Here is a 27528-nt window from a genome sequence, read left to right on the forward strand (position 1 = left end):
AGCCCCAGTCCTTGAAGGGTCTTGACTTCATGTGCCATTTGTTTGCCCAGTGTGTGTCCATTCCAGCAACAAGTTCATCCATTCACTAGATGCTCATGAAAAGATTCTGATTTTGAGGGCTCACCACACATGCTATAAAAAGGCACCAAACTGATGACTTGTGACAGGTTGTTTTTTTTTTGTTGTTTTTTTTTGATGCGTGCTTAGCCTTTTCAATAGCTTATGAACAACTGACTCTGAATCCAGATGAATATGCATGCTCAGCAAATTGCCATGAGGTTGTTATATTGCTAGTTACAGACTTAAGCAATTCTTTTTATCTATTCAAGCAAAATTTATCTTCTCTTCATTTTTTATATCTCACTGGTAGCGATGTACTGAGGAGGATATCCTAAGAGAATGCAAAGTGAATGTATGTTGCATCTCTCTTTTTCTTAGGCTTCAAAATTGTCATGCTATGGGCAGAATGGTAGTGGTGCAAACAATGTATGCAAATCCGGTGGTTGAACAGAGTGTTGAGAAATATTTTAGATTTCCATTACATTGCAAATGTAGTTGAACAAGTGTTTTCAGCTCTTGCAGTTTTCATATGTTAGGGCAATTTCTGATATCCACCAATACCCTACTTTGTTTATTTGTGAAATGTGGTGTCTTGATTTCTGTGCCAATGTTTTCATGTCTTAATTTGGGGAAATGTTTATTGATACTTGTGGTGAATAGATGTAATGTGTTATTGTGTGTGTATATCATTACTTTTACCACAGTTTGCCCGCAAATAAAAACTGAAATTTCTCATGTGTGGCTTTTCCTCTGTAAGAGGCACAGGGAAATGAAAATTTATCAGCTGCCATGGCGAAAGTTAGGCATCAGCAAGTCAGATGGACACATTCAGAGTTGGGGAGCCAGTTTGGATGACAATTGCTTTCAAAAGCGGCAAATTCTGGTGACCTTTAGATATATCATACACCTTGCTGTTTGGTCCCAGCAATTATTTACTTGATTTGCATCTTCATGCAGATCACCTCACGACCGTATCACCACCTGTTGCTGTTCTTAAATATTCCTTCTCACAGGTGATTGGATCGAACAAAGTGGCAAAGGAGAGCCCCAGACATATCCCCAAGGTCGCAGTCCCAACCGGTGCCCTCAGCAAACCAAGACGTGAGTCACTCACTTGCTGTATTTTGTTTTTGTCTCATAATATATGATGGAATATGACTGAGATTCATGCACTCCTGATAAGGCGCTGTTTCAGTCGAATTATGCGAGATCTCTCCTTGGGTGCAAATCTATTATAAAGGTTCGTATGCCACAGCACAAATTTTCATTGGTGTCTGTATTAATGTCCAGTAGCTAAAAGAGCACAAATTGCCAATCTTGGCTTTTAATTGCTGTGTGAATTCATAATGATTTGATTTTGTATTGTAATGTTTGATGAGTGTATTTTTGATGAAGAGAATTTGATGCAGTGTTTTTTTATACTTCAGTGCACTTTGTATTCTCATATGATTTTTTCCCCTCACATTTTGTCAATGCCAGGTTACTTTTTCAATTAAATAATTAGTTACTCTGTTTCTTTTCAGTTTTACATAACTTTTCTCCAATTGTTGACAGCAAAATTGCATATATGTGTATCTAGATGCATCCATGTAAAACTTATTTTTGCATTCTCTACCTAGATTCCAAAGCCTCCTCCAAACAAAGAGAGCGCGACATCAAGACGGTCAACAAGCGCTTCTCCAGGGTGGAGTCCCATGTGGTCACCCTGGCACGCAGCGTGGCTCACCTTTCCTCAGAGCTGAGGTCGCAGAACGCCCTCATTCGGGAGATCGAGTCGCTGAGGCTGGAGGTCAATCAACTCAAGGACATTGCGTACCTAAGCCACGAGCTGTCTGCATCGACGCGTAGCCTCGCTCGACCTTTTGTCCCCCAGTGTGCAAATCCACAGAAGATCAAGAAGCTGACCAGGTGAGGAGCAGGAGGAAGAGGAGGAAGAGGATGGGAAAGAGGAGGAAGAAGAGGAAGAGGAGGAGAAGGAGGAGAATGGTGGGGGGGAGGGAGGGGGAGGAGGAGGGGGATGGGGAGGAGGAGTAGGAGAGGTTGAAGTTACACGAGAATAGTTCTTTCCGCTGCTGTGAAAATTAGCCTGTTGATGTGGAAGACATATAGCAAATAAGATGACTTTCTGACAGGTTTTTTTTTCTCACTTCAACTTTATTTCTTTAGGTATACATTTGTGATGAAATGCTAACCCCATTCATTACTTCTCCATGCTCTCATCACAATCAGTTTGTGCAAAAGGGCCTCATGAAGATATTGCATCATTAAGATGGGGTCAAGTCTGAAAGGCAGTGATGACCAACCAACCTGAAAATTGGCTTTCAATGAAAATCTTCATTCATTTATGGGAAATACGAGTTTGTTACCTTGCAGGTGTCTCTTTTGTGTCATTGTTAATATGATTAAATCACAAAAGGGAATTGATAGTTATGTGGCATGAATTAAGTATTTACAGTTGGTGGGCTGCTTTTTGTGTATGTGGTAAGATTTGTAATGATGTCCGGTTCTTGTTTTTTTTTTGTGATTTGTAGGTTCTTTGGAGAAGAGCCACCACTACTCTCATTGTTCCTCGAAGACCTTGGATATGAGGTGAGGGAAAAAGAAACTTACTTCTGTCTAATTTTTCTTAAGTTGTTGATTTCATTAGGATATGAAAATTCTTTTATATGGATCATTAATGCCTCGTGGAAGAAAGAACAAAACAAAACAATGTTAGGAGACATTTGGAATGAGCCAAAAAGATGTTTCCCAACAACTTACTGTAGTTAAACATTTGCAAGTTTTTTTTTCTATTACAACTGAATCCTCAAAGTGTTTAAAGGGACTGTACTGTACTGGTTGAGGTAGGGATTCATGTTTTGAACATACCTAAGTGAGATAATGAAAAGTCTCTTATGAAATATGAAAGAGCATGTAATTTTAAGAAGGATTCAATGTTTATTTGATGAAAATTGGTTTTTAAATGGCTGAGATATCCAAAAAAGTGCTAATAATAAAAGGCGACATGCCACAACTTTATTAGGATATCTTTGTTTCACCTTGTTTTTGGATATCTCACAAGAAGGGTTGGGTGAGAATGAGATCGGAAAATATGTCAATTAAGAATGAGGACTTACTTCTCTCAACAGAAATGCTTCTACCAAAGTTTTATGTATGAAATTGTAAGCATTGTAAGTCAAGAAGAGCAAGCAAAAGAAGCTAAGAAGTGAGTGAGATTTAGAAACAAAGATATATTGAATAAATGAGGACAGCATGATTGACATATGACCTGATTATTTCGATTTGACTCGACTTTGAGCTCGATCTGATTCACTGATAATCTGCTTGTTGCTCCAGAAATACTTGCCCAAGTTTGAGAAAGCCGGCATCACCATGATGGAGATGCCATATGTCAGCGAGGAGAAGCTGGAGACGATCGGCATTCCCATCGGACCCAGGTTACGCATCATGCAGGAGGCACAGATCATGATTTGAGGTCATTGCCGTGGCAACGAACATCCAGGGCTACCGTTGCCGAGAGAGTGTACTTCCACTGGTCAAGTGCTTTCATACATTGTATAAGAGTTTGTAGTAATGTTTTGTGAACGTGAACAATGTCATGAATTTTCCTTTGCCTAGCTTGATTGTGATGACATATTGTGTCATGTCTGTGTCTTGTAAGGTCGTAGGTCAAAGGTCAGAGTTACATAAAGTTTCTGCAAACAATCAAAGTGTATTAAGGTCCACATGTCACGTGGGATGCTCTTACTTGTAGCAATAATTTGCAGTGTATTGGTTATGAACGACAAGACATTTTGCTTAGAGAGGATTGCCTGTGGAGAGATTGTGTGGTCATGCTTGCTCGCTTGCCCCGTTCCCACTCGTAGGCCCTCTGTTGCCAGACATCGGATGCAAAGTGGGATCTGTTTGTGTGTGTGTGTGTGTGTGTGTGTGTGTGTGTCATTGGTGAAAAAGCGTCGTTCCAACGAGTTATAGGGTCATGTGGACAAGGCTGAACCTTGCGTGTCGTAGGATCTTGGCTCTGTCAGATTTGACTTGTGTGCTCGAGTGGCTGTCGATTCTCATTCTTCGCTTCTTCAACTTGTCATGTGATTGTGAATGGGATTTAAAGACTCAAAAACATCTTCCTTTCATTCTTCCTTAACTGTAGAGTTCTGTTGAGCACTGAATGCACTCACCTCAGCTGTTTTGATCCCTGGGTCAAAGGTTAATGTATTAATGTTTTTGTGTTGGGTGAAGCAAAGAGTGGCATTCACACACTGCTTTGAACAGAACAGAACTACAGTAATGTATGACTGATTGAGGTATATGGGTCACAACTGTTAGGAGCTGATAATCTGAAGATTGTGACCTATATCTGTACCTCGATCAGTCGCAGTTCTGTTGTCTGCTCTGTCAATCAATCCTTTAAGCCCCTGATGTAGTTTGAGCAGGGAGAATGCCCTTTGCAAGCACTTATTCTAAAATTGCTTCAAATGATGAAAATCATAAATGTAACTGTAAATCTAAGTATGCACGTGTGAAATCAGTTCAAGCAAAACAAGAACAAAATAAGCAACAAACTAACTGAGAACATCGTATGAAATAAGTTCCCTCAAGATAACATGCTGTTAAATCTATTTGCATGAATATTCAGGTATTTGTCAAAGTAAATCTGTCCTTGAAATGGAAGACAGAAACTTTTGTCTTACTGTGGTTTTTGTCAAAGATCTCACCCTTTCTTTTGAGTGAAATCATGTCATCTGTGAAACAACTGTGTATTTATAATCCTCACTATATTTAGTAGCTTTAAAAAAAAAAAAAATCTTTTCCCCCAATTGTCTCAGGCTGTAGGGCTCGGCACATTAATGCTCTCTCTTACTGCCAGTTTGTGAATTTCTATTTGATGTGTACATCTGATACTGTATTTATTGACAAAGCCTATTTATATATAATGCCATTTTTCTATTGATTGTACTTTGAGGCACTGCTTGCGGAGCGATCTTCTTTTTGGTATCTATGGCTTGAGAACTGAAATATGTGTATTTCTTACTTTTGTACATCTCATCTTATCACTTAGCTTTCTTTTTTTTTTTTGTACTCTCCTGTGCAACATACATGTAGTTTGTGTAGTGAAACTGATGACATGTTGCCTATATGCAAGTGATTTCCTCATTTTATTTATTACACTTGAAACTGTTTTCCTGCAAAATTGTTTTACTTCCCTGCACAGTTCCAATGTTATAAAGCAATAAAGGATCCTACTTTTGTGCTTCTATAAACCAAGGAGAAATTTTTTATGTTTCTGTTTGCAAATGTAGGTTCATGATGTTCATATAATTTACTCATTGCAAATTCTGTCTCAAAATTAGGTCAGATTGGCGTGTTTTACAGTTGTTAACACTAATTTCTCCAACCTTATCGGACTCTCCCCCCCCCCCCCCATAAAAATGTGTTCTTTAAAACGATATGTATAGGCCCTACCTTAAAGCACTTTATAGGAAATATTGACTATGCATGACAGTACTAATGATGTATTACTCAGAAACAATAATATGGTGAAAGTGGAAACTGTATTAAACCCCCAGTGTGACACCACTTGAATTGCCACAGACAGAATATACTTTCCTTTATTTGGTAGCATTTCTCGAAATCATGATTCATACGGTTCAGAATTTTTTAACTGGGAAAAAAAAAAAAGAAAAACAAACACTGTTAATCTTTATCCACCCAGATAACGTCAAACTTGATTTTGTTCTGCTAAGGCACAATAAATTTACCTAGTTAAGCGGCACCTAGAGAAAATCCAGCCATTTTCTCCACTTTTAGACGATTATCCTTTTGATCTGAAATAGCTTCAAGAACTCACATAGAGCTTGGGACACGAGACCAATACTTGTATGCAAAATTGAACAGAAGTACTCACATGTCTTTTGCACTGAATAACCTACATAAAATGTTTGCTGTTGAATTCAATTCTTTCAATTTACTACTGTGTCTGAGAAGTCTATACAAGAACAGGGCTTGCACGTTTGTGTAATGAGCTCCTTCTAACAACTACCTTTACACCATGGAGTATTCTTGCTGAATGTAAATTTGTGCACACTTCCCATACAATCCAAGCAATTTTTATGCCTATCAATGTACCCAGTCACCTGTATTAATGATGACCAAAAATTTTAACTTGACAATTAACTTGACAAAGAAAATGTAAGTTCAAGATCAAGGAGCTTTGCAACTTCAAAGTTAACATATTTTGCAAAACTGAACGATGTTAACGATGTCTTCCTATGCATTCCATTGTTGTGAAATTGATATTTTTTAATTGAGGAATCAATTTCATACTTTTCTGATGTTGCTGTAAGTATTCATGACCAGTGCAAATATGTCATTGATAAATTTCGGAATTTTAGTGATGGTTCGCTCATGTATTCCCTGTATTTAATGCCCTTTGTATATTTTGTACATTTTGTGAATTAAATGAACATTATCTGACCCCGAAGTATCTCCTGCTGTGAAGTTACCTTATTTTTATTTTGTGTCTTTTCTAGTCAATTCATGACCGTACAGGAATGTACCAACATTTAGAGGGGGGATCAGGGAGGAATTACACTCGGCTTGTGTCCCTCCAAGTTATGTTCTATGCACACAAGTATTTAAATGACTGAACAGAAATAACAAGTAAGAAATGACACAGCATTTCAGGATTATAACATCAAACATTTAATATTCACCACACGGGAGAAGTGCTTGACTTTTCTGAGATACAGATACAGAGACAGAGGGAGTGAAAGCTCCAACACACTCTCTTTGTTAGATGTAACACATTGGTTCCATTAAATGCCACATCTTTTCACATTGCCACGGGCTTAAAAGTGATGCATATATGTGCATCATAATACAATATTGATACATTGCATGTCACGAGCAAACCTGAGCAATGCTGATAAGCATCATGTGAATAAGAGACCATTAAAACTACAATGTGGATACAATTGTATTTGCATGCATGAAATACATAATATATTCATTTAAAAAAAAAGAAACTTGCATGAAAGACTCATTTACTCTCTAAACTGGGTAAAAGTTTGACAATCCATCGCAAAACACCGCAAATAGTTCCAATGAAAAAGGGGAAGTCATCAATTACCACAGTGTATGTCTGTATAATGTAGGAACATAACCTTACCACTCTGGGTAATGGAAAAAAAAAAAGTAGGTAAAAACCTCACTTAGTTGTAATCTAACATCAATCAATGTGCTTGTGCAACATTTTTTTTTTTTTTTTTTTTTTGTCACTGTTAACGGTATCAGAGACCATACTTTTGAAGTAACTATGTTTGTTTTTTATGTGGAAAACCATTATACCATCCCAGATATTTGTGCTGTCTTAAGGCACTTCCCTCAAAGAAAAAATTAGTCATTTCCCTCTTTATGCAGATTTTGTGGACAAAACTATGTCACGGAACTATACACCATGATTTCCAAGAGTGTACCGGGTGTGACATAAATTTTATTGCAAAGAAGGGTCTTTGTGAATTCTATTGCACTTCAATTTGCTGAACCATTATAATTGATTCTTGGCATCTTCAAAGATCAAGTCTTTACAGCTCTTTTTCTGCTCAATGCATGGATACCAGACACACTTGACCACGTGACCAGTTCACACATATGATTAACTTTGGATTCCATCTACATCCCACCGTTCAACATACTTGTCTTTTCAATACCACGGACTGCTTTTCCTGCATTTGAAACCTCCGCTAAGGGTAAAATATGTCACAATTAGAGATATAAGGATGGTTCCCTGTGGTAAAGTCATTGCAATATCTTGAGACTTGACAAAGTTGTAGTTTCTATTGATGAAAGGTAACTTCCAAAATATGACTACAAGCCACTGAGCCAATGTGGGCATGTGATGTCACCTTAAATAGCAGAAGTTTTATTTGGGGTTTTTTCTGGAAATTACAAGAACACTGCCATGAAAGATTCAGCATTGATTATTATTCTTGATATCATGCAAAGCATTTGTATTCACTATGAATTCACTACAAAAACTCTGAAGGCTCCATTCTGCTAAAAAAAAAAGAACATAACATTGTATATATGCACCAGTTTACAGACAAGTACAAGGGTCAATTTAAGTGATTTCCTTCATTTTAGACCTCCATATTCCCTCATACCAAGACTACGCTGCTAATAACTCCTCTCCAAGACTGACTGTGTAAATTAACACTCTGGACACGATGCACCTAAAAAAATATTAACAAGATGCACAAATTACTAATTTCTTCCAGTTTTAGATGACATGAATTAACCATGAGCCCATGAAGTTACATCACCACAACATTTTCTCTCACAGAACAGCTCTTCTTTCTTTTCAAGCAAACATCTTCTAAAGAGGCATACTGAAATATTTTTGTAAAAATCTTTATATATCATCTGATATGATTCTAAGGTTCCTAGGAACATTCATGTCACATTACGAATTGACTTTGAGCATATAAATATAAACAAAAAAGCAATATCAGACCTCTTACATACACACTATACAATCTGTCACAGCTTATCTACATTAACCATCCAGATAATTACTTTTATGTCAACATACAAATGAACACTTGCTATGTTGACAGAGACAAAGTTATCACAAGTTATCAGTCTAGCACATACACCACAGCAGGTAGTGTACAGCACGCAACACTGAGAGAACCATTCAATAATATCTCACACTCGAATGAAAGTCCATGACGGTGTTCCTCATCCAAAACAGCAAGAAACAGTAGCAGATTTATGGATATGTTACATTGTATGTACACATCAAAACTTGCAAGAACTCTACACTGTATATACAACTACAATAATTCAAGCAAATGGTATACAATATATTAGCAATGGTCAGCTACACATCTCTACTGCAGCACAAAAAGATATTGCTTATTATTTCATTATCATGTACAAGGACCTGAACGGACTATAATTATATGTATTATAATCATTAATGCTATCGTCAACTGCTTCATGTTTAACAGTCTGTGTTGGTTGCTGTTTTTCCTTCCTCGCCCTAATTTCAGAATAACACTTGACTGAGTATACACAATACAACCAAGAACAATGTAAGATAAGATACTGAAATCATAAGATATGATTACACAAAACTCCATGTCACAAAAACGAACAAACAATCAGAGAATCATGCAAACAGGAAAGAATAGGCTGACAACATGAAGCATGAACGTATGAATATTCATTCATGGATACACAGAGAGAAAAAGAACTAGACAGAAAGATAGAAAGACAGCTGGATAGACAGACAAACAGACATACAGAATGACAAGCACGGACAGAGATAGAGAGAAAGAGAGAAAGAAAGAAACACACAGACAAGATGTACAGACAGCTAGACAGCTAGACAAACAGACGGGACATAAAAACAAGCGCAGAGAGATACAAATAGAAAAAGGGAGATAAGCAGACAGGTATAGCCATAACATACAGACAGACGTATAGATGGACAGACAGACGTATAGATGGACAGACGGACAGACGGGCAGAAAGACAAATACAAAGATTAGATGGAAGAGATGAAGAGACAGAGAGGTAGGGCTGAAAATGTAAGGAAGACACAACTTAGAATGGAATGATTTACACATGATGGCCGCCACAAAAGAAATTACTCCATTTTATGATAATACACAAGGTAGTCAAAAATAATAATTTTCGGATGCAGCAGGTTTTGGACATCTTTACTTCAGAAATATCTAAAAAAAAGAAGAAAAAAAAAAGATGCTATTATGGAATAAGGCAAGTCAGCATACACAAAAGTGCATGAGATTAAAATACAAGATGTGTTTGGAGGGGACAAATTCATTGATGCATCTACCTTATAATGACCAGTTTCTGAAGTCACTTTGTTGGAGTAAAGTCAGTGAATGAGCTACTACACACTGCAATGATCAGGTGACCAAACACGACAAGCAGATGGTTGATTTTGCAGTCAGGAATATGCTCCAGTATGAAAGCTGCTAGATGAAACTGTACAAAGACATACACAAATAAGACATAAACATACACATAAATTTTGTATATACAGATACAACATACATATATGTATCTACACAATGTAAACTTCAGATGAGAGCAGTTTTCACAAGTTGAAAACTATTATCACCCTTCACTCCTCACTGAAAATGTAATCTGAGCTCTCAAACAGTGAAAATAGTCCTGTCACATGACTCACAAGTTGCACGCATGCATTAAATCTGTCAATCAACATAGAAGCTGAGAACATGGACACTTCTAACGCTCTAAATTCCCATAAATAGGTTTTTTAAAAATCAGGCCACAGGAAAGATACAATATACATCTAAAACATTACGAATGACCCACATTCAAACTAGCACTGTCTTGACGCTGAGTACATCGAGCCCTTGGCCAGACCGTACTCTGGTCCTGTGCGGTTATCTGGATCTGGTCCCGCCGTCAGGGAAGGATCGCGCCCAGTTTCCTCCACAGGCCCGCTCACGTTGTCCTGGTCGGGACCCTGGGATAGCTCAGTGTTTGGTCCCGTCTCAGCCACATAATTATCCCTGGGTCAATGTTGAAATCAATTAATACATTTTGGTTAAAGGCATAATTTACCATTAGTGCAGATGAAACAAAAACTCAACATTAGTGCTTCAAAATAGTTCTACAATGTTAGTTAGTAATAGAAACAACCAAAGTAAAAATTTGAACGAGTATAATCGATGTTAAGTATTTTTAAATAAACAAAATATGAACAATAGTTATAATAAAAATGTTTCCAGGCTAAATCATCTACAGTTATGGTTTAAGGAGAAAAATAGTGATATATCTCCTTACATTTTAGGCTTTATTGCAAAATTTTACATGGTAGGATGTTTTGTGATACAACTGACCTACACATACACGCATCAAAAGTGATATCTTGAACATTTTTTAAATCACTGCTCCCAAAGGTAAACAGGACCTTTAAGTTATCAAATCAATAATACACTTATCATCTGTATGTCACAGGATTGACCACACAAATTTTGATTTTTTACTCAGACTTACGACACAGGAAAGCTCTTTATGAACTCAACTACAGATATTCTGTATGCTATTATATGATACGTGGGTTTAATCCACGCCTGAAACTAATCAAAAACAGAATTCTTTCACCAGAGAAACACAACATCTGGTTTGGCTGATTGAAATACCAAGACTGATACCAGATAACAAGACTTTGACTGGAAACACAACATTGACAATGTCATGTGTAAAAAGTAAAAGGTACTATTGTGCATTGAGCACCAAGTGTGTTAAGTGAGGATACTAATTATTTGTTGCAGCTCAAGTTTGCAATGGGCAGAGTTACTTTCAGCATGCAAATAGTGATGATCATATTTAAAACAACAAAAACCAACCAACCAACCAAACAAACAAACAAACAAACAAGATTCAGTGAATTCTTGGAAGTTGACTTACAGGAGGTTGTCCAGGCTAGCCCCCTTGGGGAGTGTTGGGTCAGGTCCCACAGCCCCTGTGCTGGAGGAGTAGGAGGGTGGGGTCACAAGAACTCCTCCACTCCTGGTTATGAGGGGGACCAGATTTAGGGGTCAAGAGAAAACATGCAAAATAATGCATTAGAAATACAATGCAGGATAGAATAATAGAGTTTAAGATCCTTCTGACATTTTCAAGACGTTGGCTGTTGACGCATTGAATTTAGGGCTATTATGAAACCTATGGTAGGTGGAAACTTATCTTTAACTTATTTTTGCAATTGCTGTTTTTGCTTGATTTTTTGTTGTTGTCATTACTTACAGCACACATGTCATGTCATCCATTTTCCTGGCAATATCCAGCCAACAATTTTCTGGCATATTTTTTGATGGCATAATTAAACTACAACATCAATATCTAATTTGATGTTTGCAAATATATTCATGTATTCCGGCACGCTACTGAATGTCCACTACAGTATGGACAGAGAAGTTAAGCAGCACAAAGAGAGGACAGGATATGTGGGAGGGGGGGGGGGGAAGGGGAGGGGAGAGTGTGTCCCTACTTACCTTGGCTGTTTCCTTGGAGATTTCTTGTTTGGAGATTTCATCTCTGGTTGGGCTCTGAAACAGATTCACAAAGCAGAGAAACCATCACACAACAGCCAGATGCCTTATCATTCTTGCACAGGCTCTTATCGTTCCAGACAAGACAAAACCTTATATGTGTTTTCTGCTGGCTGTTCCTGCTCACATCACAAAGAAAACATGGGACTCTGCAAGACGTACAATGTACATGAGCCAAGATTACCTCCAGAAGATGAGAGGGCAGCATGCACCAAATTAATCACATGTCGCAGCTAGAGGGAGGAGTCAAAATCATAATTATCAAATTGGGCAATCGAAGAATGTGATTTGCTTCACATGCACTGTTCTGCTTGAGCTGCAGCAGTCACTGTTGAAAGCTCTGTTGGCCTGCTCAAAAGCGAAACAGCACGTTTTCATGGGGTCTTATCAAAATCTCTCAGTGGACTTGGGACCCTCATTAATCTATGCTCTTCTGATAAGCTCAGCGGCAGCAATAAAATCTCCTTCTGAGATACCTATCAATTATTGAAGGATTCTACTTCCTACTCATCAAGCATTACTTCCCAACTCGGCATAAACACTATTCCTCTTCCCATTTCATCTCATCTATCTTTCAAATGCTGTCATGATGTTAGAATCATGATGTAACCTTTGTGTTTGGAAATACTGAAAAATTAAAACATTTGTCATCTTGAGCACCACTGGCATGTAAAACATGAAATCCCGATGCAAAGTAACTTTGTAGGAAACTGAAGATTTTTGCATTATCATCTCTCCCTCACAGCGGTGCAAACTGACTGGGACTATGACGACCACAACAACGCCTGCAGAGAATTTCATTGCTTGATGCTTACAATTAATTTCCCGTGTAGGCCCTACACACATACATCTTTCATTCACACACACACAAATGTCAACATGTGGGTAATGCAGTGTGCTCCCGTTACAACAAACACAGTTACAACAAAATTTTATTCCAACGAAGTAAAAATTTAGGCCCCCAAATTATGATATATATATCTTTATATACTTCTTATGAGTTGCTCAAGGTGCTTATTTATAACTTTTTGGCTACAATGATATTTAAAGGTTGCTTTCCATTGCCTTCAATATTCTTGTCAAGTGAGGGCTCCCTTCAACTACTTTAAATGTCAACAGTCCAATGAATGACCGACTGCCCTCTGGGTCCTCAATGGGGACACCATGGCCACGGGCCTCACCTTGTGGTCCGCTTGGCAATGACGGGGCCCTTGGGTCCGTAGGCATTCTGCATCAGATTCTTCAAGGGGGAATCCAGCTCCTTCTGGGCCTTGGGTGCCTTCTTGCCTCCTTTCTTCTTATCCCTGCAAGAGATAAAAGGTCAAAGGTTGTATGAGATAACACGAACTCCCGACAGGTGGATTGTATCTTTACGTGCATTCACATTTTAATTACCATGGTACTGTAAAACTGGATATTTTCGCATGACTAATTTTTCGCGCTTGGCCGGGTAAGAAGAGTTTCGCGGGTTTTTGATTCCATGGAATCATCATCTACTGGAACATATGGCAAGCAAAAATATTCGTGTGCTTTTATATTTGCGCTAGTTTCCGGTTGCGCAAAAATTTCAACACGCCAATTTTACAGTATTAGTTATCACTGTACATTCTCATTGGGGAAATATCATGATAATAGATATTGCGGCAATTCATTTCATACCATTCTTATTCATGAAATACCTACGTATTTCTGGTAAGCACTGTGCATGCACTACAATTGTCTCCTGCCGGGAGAAGACAAAAAATCTCAACTCTTCCGGTATACTGCAAAACCAGAAAAATTCATGGCATGAAACTTTCACAAATTGAAGCCGATGACCTCTTTCGCTGCATGAAGCCTTTGTAAATCCCCACTGGCATTCAATGCAATGTATAGACAAAACACTTTTGTGTGCATTCTACTTTTGCGAATCTTGGCTCCTTGCAAATTTCGCGAAAGTCTCATACACATGACAATTTCGAGCTTTACAGTATTAGTTGTACATGATTTATTTGGGTTTCAAATTTCACTTCTGCTACAAGTAGTTCTCCTGTCGTGAGAAACTTACGCAGTGGACATCTTGATCCCTACAGCGGAGTACACGGTTGAGGCGCTGGTCCCAGCTGCAGATGTCGTGGTCGTATTCGTCGTCCCCGACGACGGGAAAGTGACCTCAATGCTCTTGGCTGGTGAACGGATGAGAGAACATTGAAATATACGTCAATCAAATCTCGATGATGAAACTGGTGGTTATCTTTTTTCTTAAATTATGAGTAGTGTCCAGTCTGAATTACATGTACCTATATCTGCTCACTCTCGTTGTGTTTTATACGTCACTTATTTGTTTGATTTGTAGCAAAGTTGCCAACAGATGAAGATTGAGTTCTGTGAGATTGTCATGGACATTTGGCAGGTATGCAGTACCAGTGAACAGTTATGGAATATATCACATACATTGTAGACTGTAAACATTTAAGACAGAAAACTGCATCGTCTACTAAATTTATCACACCCTCCCTTGAGTGCAGCAGTGCAACTGTGGCACAAAGGACAGGTCAACCATCAGATTTTTCCCTCTAGATTGACACCTTTTTCATAGTGACTTTTTTACATCAGGTACTTTCTTCCTCTTCTATGAAAGTTTTGTCTTTTCCTTCCTTTCCTTGCAAGAATTTCATCACAGTGAGCAGCTTTTATAACAGGTTCTTTATCATCTTCACTCTCAATTGAACTTGTTCAGGGGAAATCTCAGGGCATAAAATACAACTGTATGCCCCCCCCCCCCTTCCACCATCTTTCACATCATTACTGACACAATGTAAATTACCATCCTTTAACCACCATACTGCTTAAAAACTGACAAGTTTTCAAATGAATTGAAACAACTGGAACAGCTACAAAATGTTTGCATGCATAGTCAAGACTGTTCTAAAACAAAGGAATAATGCACAAGGGGAACAATTTGAACAAACAAATTTCTATGCTGATAAAGACAATATGGCTTTTAAAGCGATTTAAAGCATGCATCCTACATGAAACAATATTCCTAATCGTGCAATGAACAACGACTGCAGAAAAACAACAGTCTGGAAATAAATGAAGGTGTCTATTGAAAGAATATGAGGTCAAATTGGAGAAGGGTATACAAGTACAAAGTGGTCCACTGCAAGCATCAGAGGGAGTTCATCTCCCCCTCAGTACTTACACAATGACAAGAAATGCATATACAAAAATGGCATTTCAAAAACACAGCAAAACACTGAATCATGACCAATTCAATCGATAAAAATCACATGCAGATCTAGAATTTACATGCCAGTATTTTTCTTTAATTATTACTAACTTTGAAAAAATGATTTTACTACTACTGCACTAATGAAAACAAGATGCAAAATACATGGGTGAGGGACATATTGTGCAAGGTAAGCAATACTTTAAGGGGAATTTACCCAAAGTATTTTCTGTGAATTCAGTAAGTGCAGAAACAATCACAACAATTCAGTGAAGTTCGAGGAAGACTGGACAAGCCATGTGAATTTGTAGTTTTTGATAAATCCACATTAGGAAAATTCCACTAGATTTAATTCCTTTAATGAATAATACACATTACTTTGAGTTGTTACTGACTTATTGATAAGGATAATAATATTTTCCAATCCTTTAGAAAGGAGGAAGTGACATGCTCTTTCATTTCCCTAGAAAAAATTAATGCATGTGGAATTAACTTTATATTTTCTATAAATCACTCGACTGCTCTGAGATCACAAATTGTCCTGCCTTATATCCAGCAGTGAATGGCAAAATGATTAGACAAAAATTGTAAAAATCCATACCTTTGGAACAGATTGTTCCTTCAACTTTACTAATGTGCTCTTCTAACATTACTCTGTTCACTGAATTCACATTAATATTCAGGGTAAATAAAGTCCCATATTTTTTTTTTTTTTTGCTTTTTTTTGAAGGCTGGATGCAAACATATACACATGCAAAAAAAACAACAACAACAACAACACCAGGAAAAGAACTTAACACTGATGACAAATGCAGATTTAAGGGAGTAAATGATGACTACATTGTAAATGCCACATAATATGTACATTCTTCATGTGCCAGGGCATCTGCATGCATAAATTCACCTCATATATGCATGATGCATCATGACAATTACAATGGTTACAATAGCAGCAGCTGAATAACATAATCTGTCATCATTTTTAGTTCTTGACGTAGTTCCTGCATGCATGAATTCATTTCACATGTCACCAACTGCATAACCCCATGACATTTAATACCTGACAATTGCAACTTCTAAATCTTGTTACCATGGCGGCCACTCACTGGATAACACAAGGCAATCGCCAAATTGTGTCTCGCCCATTCACGTACAAGGAATTAATATTTTTTATAACTCCCAGAAGTTAATTGACCTGCTTATGACCTTTGACCTTGTGGTGACCTTCAATACCCTAAGGGACATCTACCATCCAAGTTTGGTCACAAACGGACAAAGGGATCAAAAGTAATGAGCCATAATCGAAACGCGTCATAAAAAATTAACATTGGGCCCTAAAAATTTGTTGACCCCTTTCTGTGACCTTTGACCTTGTGATGACCTTTAACTCCCCAAGGGACATCTACCGTCCAAGTTTGGTCACAAACGGACATAGGGATCAAAAGTTATGAGCCACAATCAAAACGCGCCCTAAAAACATAACATTGGGCCCTAAAAGTTTGTTGACCCCTGTCTGTGACCTTTGACCTTGTGACGACCTTCACCTCCCCAAGGGACATGTTCCATCCAAGTTTGGTCACAAACGGACAAAGGGATCAAAAGTTGTGAGCCATAATCGAAATGCACCCTAAAAACTTAACATTGGGCCCTAAAAGTTCGTTGACCCCTGTCTGTAACCTTTGACCTTGTGGTTACCTTCAACTTCCTAAGAGACATCTACCATCACCCAAGTTTGATTGCCATTGTAGCAACATGTGCTGAGTTATGTGTGATAAGAGTCTTGCAAGTAAGCTTTAACGTATGACCTCAAATGACCTTTGACCTTATCATGTGACCTCTTACGGCACCATAACATGAAGGTACCCCCAGTGCATCCATCACCCAAGTTTGATTGCTATTGTAGCAACATGTGTCGAGTTACGAGTGATAAGAGAGTCTTGCAAGTAAACTTTAACGTATGACCTCAAATGACCTTTGACCTTATCCTGTGACCTCCAACAGCACCACAACATGAAGGTACCCCTAGTGCATCTATGACCCAAGTTAGGTTGTAATCCAAGCAACTTATGTGAAGTTATTTGTCAAAAGAGAGTCTTGCAGGTAAACTTTAACATAGAAAAGAGGGTCTTGCACATACCCTTTAATATATGACGTCAAATGACCTTTGACCTCATCACATGACCTCTGACAACACCATAACATGAAGATACCCCTAGTGCTTCTATCACCCAAGTGTGGCTGCCATTGCTGTAACAGTTGCCAAGTTATGCATCATAAGAGAGTCTTGCAGGTAAACTTTAACATTTGTGACGGACGACGGACGGACGACGGACGGACGCCATTTGGATCCCTTAGTCTCGCCTTCACCTCCGGTGGGCGAGACAATAAAATCAGATGTCACCTACATAGTTCTTGACATAAAGACTGCACGGTACTGAAACTAATAAATATTTTTAGTTTTCTTGAGGGAAATGGTTTCCTCATCTGGCATTATAGCAGAGTGGTTGATATTTTTTCCACCGTTTCAAAGGAAGCTATTACAATTGCATTAGGCCTATAATATAATAATAGTAATAACTATGCAAGCATGCTCGCTGAGTACTGGCAAGGTGCTTCAATTGCAAACTTTGCTGTGAGCATTCTATATGATTTCAAATAGACCTATGGCAACTCCCCCTGCCCAAAACATGAGTTACGGGATTTATCAGTAGATTATTCATGAAAGCGGCATGACAAAACCTTTAATTTTATCAATACATAGGCTCAATTCAAAATATGAAGTCTTCAAGCACACACTGATTGTAGAGAAGCTGGTAGGGAGAATTTGGGTGTCATCTGACTCTAAAATGTAAAGAATGATATCTATTCACTGAAAAACACAAAAACAAAAATGGCGGAAACAAACACAGACAAAGTAAAAACTAAAACAAACACACAGAAACAGGAAAAAATGTGTGAAGCTACAAACGACTGACATAAAACAGATGCAGGGGATAGTGGTAATAATTTCCAGATGCTAAAATTTCTTTTCACTGCAAAACTACAAATAGAATAATTAAGAAGATAAAACAACACACTTTTACAAAATTGCTAATTAATCTTTTAAAAAAATGTGCAAGATAGAGCAAATAACGTGATTTCTCTTTTTTAGACAGGGAGCACAAACGATAACAATTTGAACACGGAAGTGAAACAAGGACAGCTAGATAGATGAGGAATGAAATTGGCAAGCACATAAAGGCTGAAATGAGCAAGCTTGTGAGGTTTTACTCCTCCACACTACTGAGGAAATCAAATCATGGAGGGACTTGCTTGCGACAGACGTGGTGACCGATGAAGTGAAGGAGGTCTCCGGGAAAGTGACCTCCATCTGCCTTCCAGAGGTGCTGGTCTCCGCTTGGGCAACTGACCAATGAGAGATTGCGCGGTCAAAACATTGACATGACAATGTAAAGTCATCAACTCATAGACCCCTTGTATGATACCATAATTTCAAAAGAAAGGCAAAGATAAGACTAAGTATCGAAAAACAACCCATCCCCTACCCCCTCCAAAAAATGAGTACCAGGTTGAAGAAAACATCTCAAAGAGTTGAACATCACTACAGCAAAGAACTAATCTCTATGTTATTGTATATCATAAATGCTCTTTTAATGTATGGTGAAATTCCAAGTAGAGCACTGTCAGTAATTCAACCCAATCTCATATTAGATCATGTCTTAGAATTGATTTTAGGGCAAGGCAGAATTTCTTTCTGGAAAATGACATCACAGCCCAAAGTTTGTCAAAGTTAGCCAATTGTTTGTAAAAGATAACTCTACACACAATCCTGTGATGGTATACTGACAAATCATTAATAAAGAAATAAATCCTTCCACATATTTGGAAAGTAAATATCTATTTTGCAGGGGACTATTGGGCATTACTATGAACTGCATCAACAATGTCATTCAACCAACGCATTGGCAGCAGGGCGAATGCACTATCAATGTCAAAAAGGTTTTGGCTGATGCATCAATTATCAGTGATATCAATACATATAATCAATTGTACATTCATCAAACTATTCCATTGTGGTACGATTTTCAACCACATCCTCTTTGCATTTATGACCTTGCAAAGATTTACAAAGTCCATGGTTAAGGCAGTGCTTTATAACCCTCTGAATAAATGCAATCCCACATGAATGCCATGACAAATGAATATCTGATACTATCAAAGAGCCACAAATGCCCAAGCAGGAAGGCCATAATCCACATGTTGAGAGAAAAATTCCCACATAAGAAGGCTCATGTGTTTATGGTACATTATTCAAGCTAGTACCTGTGCAGTTCATCTCGCACTTCTAATTCCTTGTTAATGGTCAAATCTAAAAGAAAGTGTTTTGGATTTCTGTCGAGCCTTTCCAGTCGCTTCAACCAGAGTGAACTCAGGAAGTTTGGACGAAGCAAATTGCAGTAATATCCTGTGCTACAACTTGGTACAAGGCCAATTATCACTATTAAACATACAATGTGAACATATTCATGGCATGCCTCTGTGGGTAAACCATGCCAGACAAACAATTCATTCAATCGTCAGGAAAAGTCCTTGTAATACCCCTATTCCACAGAGATTTTTTCTCATTGGTCACTCGTCAGAAGCAAAGTTCTTTGCTTCCGGCCACCAACTGAAGTGTATCGGATTGCAGTCTGACAAATCGAACATGTGATGGTCGACTATAAGTTCAGTCAGTGGCAGACATGTCGAGCGATGTTTCGATGAGGTAGGATTGTCTGATGAGGCTCACATGCGAAATCTCTGTCACTGATCTGATAGTCGACCAACACAAGTCGATTTTGTCAGGCTGCCATCCTATACACTTCGGTGGGTGGCTGGAAGCAACAAATTTTGCTTCCGACAAGCGACCGATGAGAAAAATCTCTGTGGAATGGGGGTATTATGGAGGTTTGTGTAAGATCCGACTGGTCTTTGAAGAAAGAGAACCAGCAGGGCTAGTGCCCATTTGTTTCAAAACATTCTAATGTGTGTGTGTGTATGTGTGTGTGTGTGTGTGTGTGTGTGAAACAAATTGCAGATAAAAGTAGGCTGAGTAGAGCTGAATAGATTGTTCCAGTCAGTCTACACGATCCAATGTAATTAAATATGGGTATCTAATTCTCAAGGTTTCATCCATTACCATCAATATCTCTTACCACTAGATTGCAGATACTTCCTACAATGTATGAGCACCTGAAGCATTTCAACTATGCAATAACTCTCAGGTCTGGCAATTTGTCACAACGTGGTATCAGGAAAAAGAATTAAACAAGGTAGTCATATTGAAAATTTAAAAGAAGGAAAAGAAATTAAAATAGGCAGTTTAAGAGAGAAATACAAACCCAAAACATGCGAGAAAGATGCATTAATGCACAAGATGCAAGAGGCTGACGGAAACTCAAACTGTACCCACTTTTCCACAAACACGTGCTTGGGCCAACCAAAGGTTTGTGTCTCAAGACAAAGCAGTCTGGACATTCAAGACTATACTGTGCTCTGTCAAGGCAAAATCAATTCCTAGCTTCTTTTTTTTTTTTTTTTATTGCACAAGTAATATTACATGAAACTTGATGTCAAAACAAAAATACAAAATCTAGAATAATACCACAACTTTTTAAAGTTGACTTTCAAGTGACTTAATCCTTATAAAAAAAAATGTAGATTGTATTCATTTTTTTCCCCTTACGTGATGAGCTTGGCATGGAGTCAGACTCAATCATCATCTTCAGGACCTCGATGGCACGCTGCTCGTTGTAGGACGTGGTGTCCACTGCCAGGTTGATCATGGCATCACTGGCTTTGGGCACTGCTCTCTTGACCTTGTCTCGGACTGCGACAGTCAGTGGTGAGGAGGGTGTGGGTGGGGGGTGGAAGGAGGAAGAGGAGGAGGAGAGGGGAAGATAGAGAACAAAGAGGATGAACATCGGCACCAATACACATACAGGTCACATGACAGAACCGAGGACACAAAGCTGTTGTATTCATCATATTGCTATTTGATCTAATGTTCTGTGTTATAATTGATACTTTGCCCAGCAGGACCACAGGAAAACATTTGCCTCAGAATTTATCATCCTGTCATCCTTACTACATATTTTGGCATCTCTAACTTTTACAGCATATCTTTCCATGGAGAAAGATGTGACAGAACTGGTTACATCCATTAAGTGCGCACAAAACTGGAGAGAGATTCACAAACAACTACAAATTTTAGAGAAATATCTACTTTTACCTTTTTAAATGTTAAAAATTAAGTAATCTCTTACAGATTTAGCAATCAGTAGGTTTTTGAAAATTCTGTGACTGAAACAAACAATTCTATGTGAACACCAAAGGGTTGAAATGAAAAAGATATTTTTTTTTTGCACTCTACCTCTTGAAATATTACACTGAGTAGTAAAAAAAAAAAAAAAAAATACAGCACCATATCAAAGAAATGTGGCTTCTTGGATTTCTCACATTTATACACTGAAGAAACAGTTCTATTAGCTAATTTGTTGTTGCTAGAACATCTGAAATTCTGAGCTTTCTATGAACAGCATCTGCCCAATATTGCCACTCTGCAACCCAAATTACTGTTCTTGTCTTAAAATCAATTTTTGCATTAGTGCCGGAATGAAAACATTTCCAAGATTCTTGTATACTCACTTTGCTTTTTCTTTGCCTCGGACATTTTGGATTGCTAAACAAATGCAAACAGAGAAATTACAAAGACATTATACATCAATGGCTCAAATTATCCAATTCATTCAAACAACTGGCATGTGCATATGTCTGTATAGTATATATCAAGTGTGTGTGTGTGTGTGTGTGTGTGTGCGTGTGTGTGTGTGTGCATGTATGTGTGTGCATACAAAGTACGTGTAAGTGTTTGAATGTTTGTGTGTGTGAGGCAGAAAGGAGGGCTTATGTAACAACATTTAAAGTCTTAACATCATAACACCACCACTGAAAAGAATGCAGACCTTTTTACTGATACATGACTTTTATATTCACAGTATGATTTTCCTACATAAGACATCAAATGTCTTCAATTTCAAAATTTCCATCAAAACCAGCAAAGCCAGTCCTGAGAAAAATGCTCCTCTTTCATGAGTCTGCTAGTTATGATAGCCAAAGTTATGATCTCATTTCCACACAATCAATAGGGAGCTTTAGATTTTTGTGACACGGACATTCAGAGGGGGAAAAAAAAAAATCTCAATCTCGTGTCATCTGAGTTTTCACGTTCTGTTCTGGGCCATTTTTGCGTCCGCTCAAACTCATATAGATGCAGAGAGCTATTTGATGAACTGATCATATTGGGGTTGCCATTTTACTTTTTACAGGTTGCGTCCTCACGAAATCTACGGCTACTTTGCAACATGATGCAGGGAGAGAGAATGGCCAACGCAATCGTCATCTAAACGGCTGCGTCACAAATCTAAAGCTCCCTAATATTCACAACAGAGTCAGTAGTGTTACATCACCACAAGCATAAGTAAGTGCAAAAGTAAAGAAATCACCTTATTAGACATTCAGTGCATTAGCCATACATGACCACCCCACCCAAAAAGGATTTAACCAGTTCCCTCTATAAAGCAAAACTCTGTAAGTACATTTGCATCCCCATGAATTATCACAAACTGTGACTGCTGTGGTCCTTTCTCAACATTTGATGGGGTTTGGCTCTTTGTGCTGGGGGGCTACAGCTACTTGTGAATGGGGGGGGGGGGGGGGGGGAGGGAGGGAAGGTGAAAAGGAACTTACCCCTTTCTGCTTGGGGGCGAGTGTCTCCCCCATGGACAGCAGGAGTTGCTTGGTCTTCTCCTTGTCGTACTGACACGTTTCTAGGAGCATGTCAACCAGAGCTGGATCCGTCTTGGAGAACATGTCGCACAGCTCACTCTTCACTATTTTTTTTGTTTGAATGATAATAATCACAATTATAGTAAGTTTTTATGCAATGCATTGCAGAATTGAACAGTGTATTAATGTGCCTTACAAAAATCGATTATGAAATAGCACAGAGTATATCAATGAAAAGTTACAAAACGAATTACAATATATAGGCTGACAACGATTATCTAAAGTCTATAAAAGCTTGAAGTTTCCAATATATTTGACATAATCATGTGGATGAATTCAGATTTAGCGCATGTACATGTATGCAAGTTTGTACAATTGTGTTTTAAGTTGTTGTTTTTCTCTCCACATCAAAAGGAATGATCTGATTGTACTTTACATCATGCACAAAATATTTCAGAACAACTCAAAGAATATCATTATGCAGAAATATATCAAACAACCTTCTTCATAATTTATTGATCATTGATCAACAAAATTATACAGTAGAAAAAGAAATTGATTGCATAATTAGTAGGGAAAAGAGTGATTATCACAGGAAAGTTCACTCACCTTTTGCCTTGTTGGCTGCAGACATAGAGGAGGCACCAGCCTGGCCTAATGGAATATCAAACAAAATGTTAAGTGTCAGGTCTTGAGCGTCTGGATTGATTATTCATTCAAAACTTTTTCATACTTCTACCTGTGATGCCCCCAACCACATTTTCTTGAAACAAGTTCTTGAAACAATCTGACTTTATCAGGCAAAATCTCGTAGCAGCAGTGAAAGTGAGCAGATTTCTGTATGTTTTCACAATAATCAAAATGTGTACCTGCAGACAAAGCATTAAACGTTGCTGCAGGAAAATAAAATGCAAGCCATATACTCAGAGTAATTAAAGGACAAATTAATTCTTATCTAATCTCATCTGCAGTTATAAAGGTGCCAAGAAAAGTAGGCTAGTGTAGGCAGACTAAAAGCAAAGGGTAGCTGTAGTGGCATATAGCACTTTTGGTATTAAAAGCAGCAAGGTTATTTTTAGGAAGCAGCAAAGCATTTATGACAATATCTTTTAAGGTAGATGGGATTTCTTCAGTGGCGACAAGTGTTAATGACAAACATAAAATATCTGGAAAAAAATATCAATGAACACACACAGTCGCTGTTTATCTCTCAAATGCGCACATTTTTGTAAATTTCTGAGCTTGTGCAGATTAAGTAACTCAAACACTTCCATCTACTTTCTTTCCAGTGTAGAATACAAACTACAATCTACAGCTGCCAATTTGAGGATATGGTGATCACTGTTGAAGCAAAACTCTCCATGGACTTGATTGGTTTAAGAGAAAAAAACACAAAAGTGCAACTGTATGAGAAACAATCTACTTCTTTGCCATTCACAATCTACGCATTCCCATTCTTGTGTTTTCTTTAATCAGTTACAAATGTAATACTGAGCGCAAAATTGAGCGACAAATCTTTTTGCGTGAGACAGTACAATCTGCATGACGATGCATCTCCATCAACTGATGTTATGAAATGACTCAATCAATTGATATTGAATATTACATACTACTCAAATGGGCAAACAACGCAATAATGAGAACATTGATGGAATGACTTTGTCTTCTACCCTTAACCACAAATGAAAGGGTCATGAAACACAGGTCAGCTAAAATGTAGGACCTAATACAGACAACTACAGTGAACTGTACATGTACATGTAGTTCCATACATCACAGAGTCATGCTAAAAAAAATGGACAAAAAAAAATTACGCAAGTAGTGGGTACACTTCAGTACAAGTTTAGACACCTAGTTGTACACAAATGCATTCATGTCCATGAAAACACATGGAAATGTGGTGTCTACAATGGCACAAATCTTTGGAACACATGTGACTAGGAATCTGAGAGATAATCTAAAGAGGCAGACCTTTTTTGTCCCTAAAATATCATCTTTTCTTTCCAAAGTCAATTCAAGTTTTGGGCAGAATGTGACTATAGCATACATGTACCTTGATGCAAGCAAAGCATAACTGCACTTGGAAACAGGGCTGCCAACAGTAGCTGTGTTCTCATTGTAAAAATTGTGAAATTTGGGTCGTGATAAAGTCACATCTTTTTGACTTATCGGTCTTACTGTAAACAATTTTGAAACATGGGTTGCGATCATTTGCTAAGAGCTGACCTGCACATGTACATGTACATGAATACAGGTATGCTTACTACGTCACAGTGCTGATGCAATAAACCGCTGTGCACTACAGCTAATAAAAACAGCAAGGCCCGATCGCTATCCACACTGCACAACTTTGCATCATTTTGCAGAATAATGTACAATCTGTGCAATTTGGATTGTGACCCAAATCTTGCAAAATAATGCCTCACTTCTTCTGTTCACACTGTACAAATTTCAAAATTTGGGTCATGATCCTGCGCAGAGTTGTGCTTGCTTGGTAGGGATGTGCATATTAAGTACAATGCAGTTGCGAGAACAAAACTCACACACACTTTACACACACACATCCATTCTAAGTGAGGGTTTCTACAAATCATCCTGTGGTATATCAAATACTTAGATTTGTGGATTTTACAGACCTTGCTGAGCTTGCTTTGAACTTTGTTTGAATTCCGATGTGGACGGCATAACCTCAACAGGTCAGTTTAATGATGTACATTGTACAGTTGTATTTGAATTTACAGATATTTTCCTTGAAGGATCTACAGTGTAGTACAACAAGCTCTCCCATTCACATGGACCCTTACATACTCAAAGCATTTCAATACTGCAAAACCAGAAATATTTGTGGCATGAAACTTTTGCGAATTGGAACTGATGGCTTTTGTTCACAGCATGAAATTTTTGTGAATTGCCACTGGCATTTATTATGCAATGATGCAGTAGCCAATAACTTTCCCCTGCAATTTGATTTCATGAATCTTGGTTCCTTGTGAAATTGGTGAAAATTTCATGCAGGCAAAAATTTCTGGTTTGATAGTACTTCGAGTGCACTTCGCATGCATTTGTTGTTGCTATGTGAGGCGTGACTTGAGAAAAGCTTCTTTACTGACACGTACAACTTTTGTCTTGAAAGTACGCATAAAGATTGAATACAGTTGATAAACCAACCAAATGCATGAAAATATGCTGAATTGACAAACTTTGCACAATTACATGACGCACACGGATGTGGAAGGGAGTGGGGAGTGAGAGGTAGGCAGCACTAATTGACAACACAGTGATACTATCAGGGAGGTGTTGTAGAAGAATTGGAATCTCTTCGCCATTTGTGCAAATTTGATGGCATTGCAGCTCTTCTCATAAAAAAAATTAAAACAATAACAAATGACCTTATGAAACTAATACTGGAAATGGCATGAGGGAGTGAAATTTGCTGGGTTATACTGTAAAAGTGGAAATTTTCGAGCATTTCACACAACCAGACGCGAGCGCGAAAAATACAAGCATGCAAATATTTTTGCATGCCATATGTTCCAGGAGTTAACGTCCGGATTCCGCGGAATTAAAAACACACAAAATCCATCTTACCCGGCTGAGCGCAAAAAATTCCTTGCGCGCAAAAAATTCCTTGCACGAAAACATCCACTTTTACAGTATATGAAAGACGAATGAGCATGCAAAGTTGACACTCCAGGTAGTAAAGATTAAAGGGACACTTGCTCAAGTCGGTCTCCGAGGTGGTGACAGTCGTCGTGAACGAGGTCTCTGGGAAAGAGACCCCCAGCTGCCGCGCTGGGCTACTGGTCGCCGATCGGCTTGGCGACGACCCACCGGCCATGCCTTCAATGAGCGTGCAGACAAAGACGCGGAATCGAAACACAACAATATCATCTGCATAACGTGATGACCTGTATTCAAGTATTACCTACTCTACTGTTTCAATGTCAGCGGACACTCTTGCGTAAAAATAGAATACAGCGAGAAAATGCAATCACTTCCTGTGTGGCAGGGATGCCGGGACCAGTGCTAATATTCCATCACAATAAGAATTCAGTTTCTCATTGCCTTTATCACTGGTCACATTTTGTTCAATCTATTTCATTGATAAATGATAGGGTTTTTGGTAGCACGAGGTACAAGATAGAAATCTTCCATTTTGTTGAATAATCAATATTTACCCCAAAATGTGTAAAAGCATTAAATTCATTAGTGGTTTACACACAATTTTGCAGCAATAAATGTCAGCGAAACTCTATGAATTACTTTACAATCATGGAAATGGATCTCCCAATGTCTAGAGGAAATAAGATTCTGTTC

The 27528-nt window shown here is 38.2% G+C and overlaps 2 protein-coding genes across 2 annotated transcripts in view; one reads left to right on the plus strand and one right to left on the minus strand.

Moving 5' to 3' along the window:
- The window catches only part of LOC139711114 (uncharacterized), a 52135-nt gene extending 48601 nt beyond the window's left edge, over positions 1-3534 (plus strand). The window contains exons 15-18 of the mRNA XM_071623030.1: positions 1074-1161; positions 1680-1968; positions 2592-2649; positions 3397-3534. Coding sequence (XP_071479131.1) covers positions 1074-1161; positions 1680-1968; positions 2592-2649; positions 3397-3534 — 573 coding nt within the window. The remainder of the gene's footprint in view (positions 1-1073; positions 1162-1679; positions 1969-2591; positions 2650-3396) is intronic.
- A 6051-nt stretch (positions 3535-9585) lies between these two features.
- Positions 9586-27528, minus strand: part of LOC139711118 (uncharacterized) — a 35072-nt gene continuing 17129 nt past the window's right edge. The window contains exons 7-17 of the mRNA XM_071623033.1: positions 23821-23865; positions 23173-23315; positions 22072-22105; positions 21110-21253; positions 18588-18789; positions 14663-14688; positions 14221-14338; positions 13355-13477; positions 12117-12170; positions 11530-11631; positions 9586-10628 (exon numbers count right to left, since the gene is read on the minus strand). Of these exons, the coding sequence (XP_071479134.1) occupies positions 10436-10628; positions 11530-11631; positions 12117-12170; positions 13355-13477; positions 14221-14338; positions 14663-14688; positions 18588-18789; positions 21110-21253; positions 22072-22105; positions 23173-23315; positions 23821-23865 (1184 nt within the window). The 3' untranslated portion in view covers positions 9586-10435. The remainder of the gene's footprint in view (positions 10629-11529; positions 11632-12116; positions 12171-13354; positions 13478-14220; positions 14339-14662; positions 14689-18587; positions 18790-21109; positions 21254-22071; positions 22106-23172; positions 23316-23820; positions 23866-27528) is intronic.

Source organism: Diadema antillarum, unplaced genomic scaffold, assembly GCF_040938485.1.
Source record: "Diadema antillarum isolate AM-2024a unplaced genomic scaffold, OU_Dant_1.0 seq00001612_RagTag, whole genome shotgun sequence".
Classification (NCBI taxonomy): Eukaryota; Metazoa; Echinodermata; class Echinoidea; order Diadematoida; family Diadematidae; genus Diadema; species Diadema antillarum.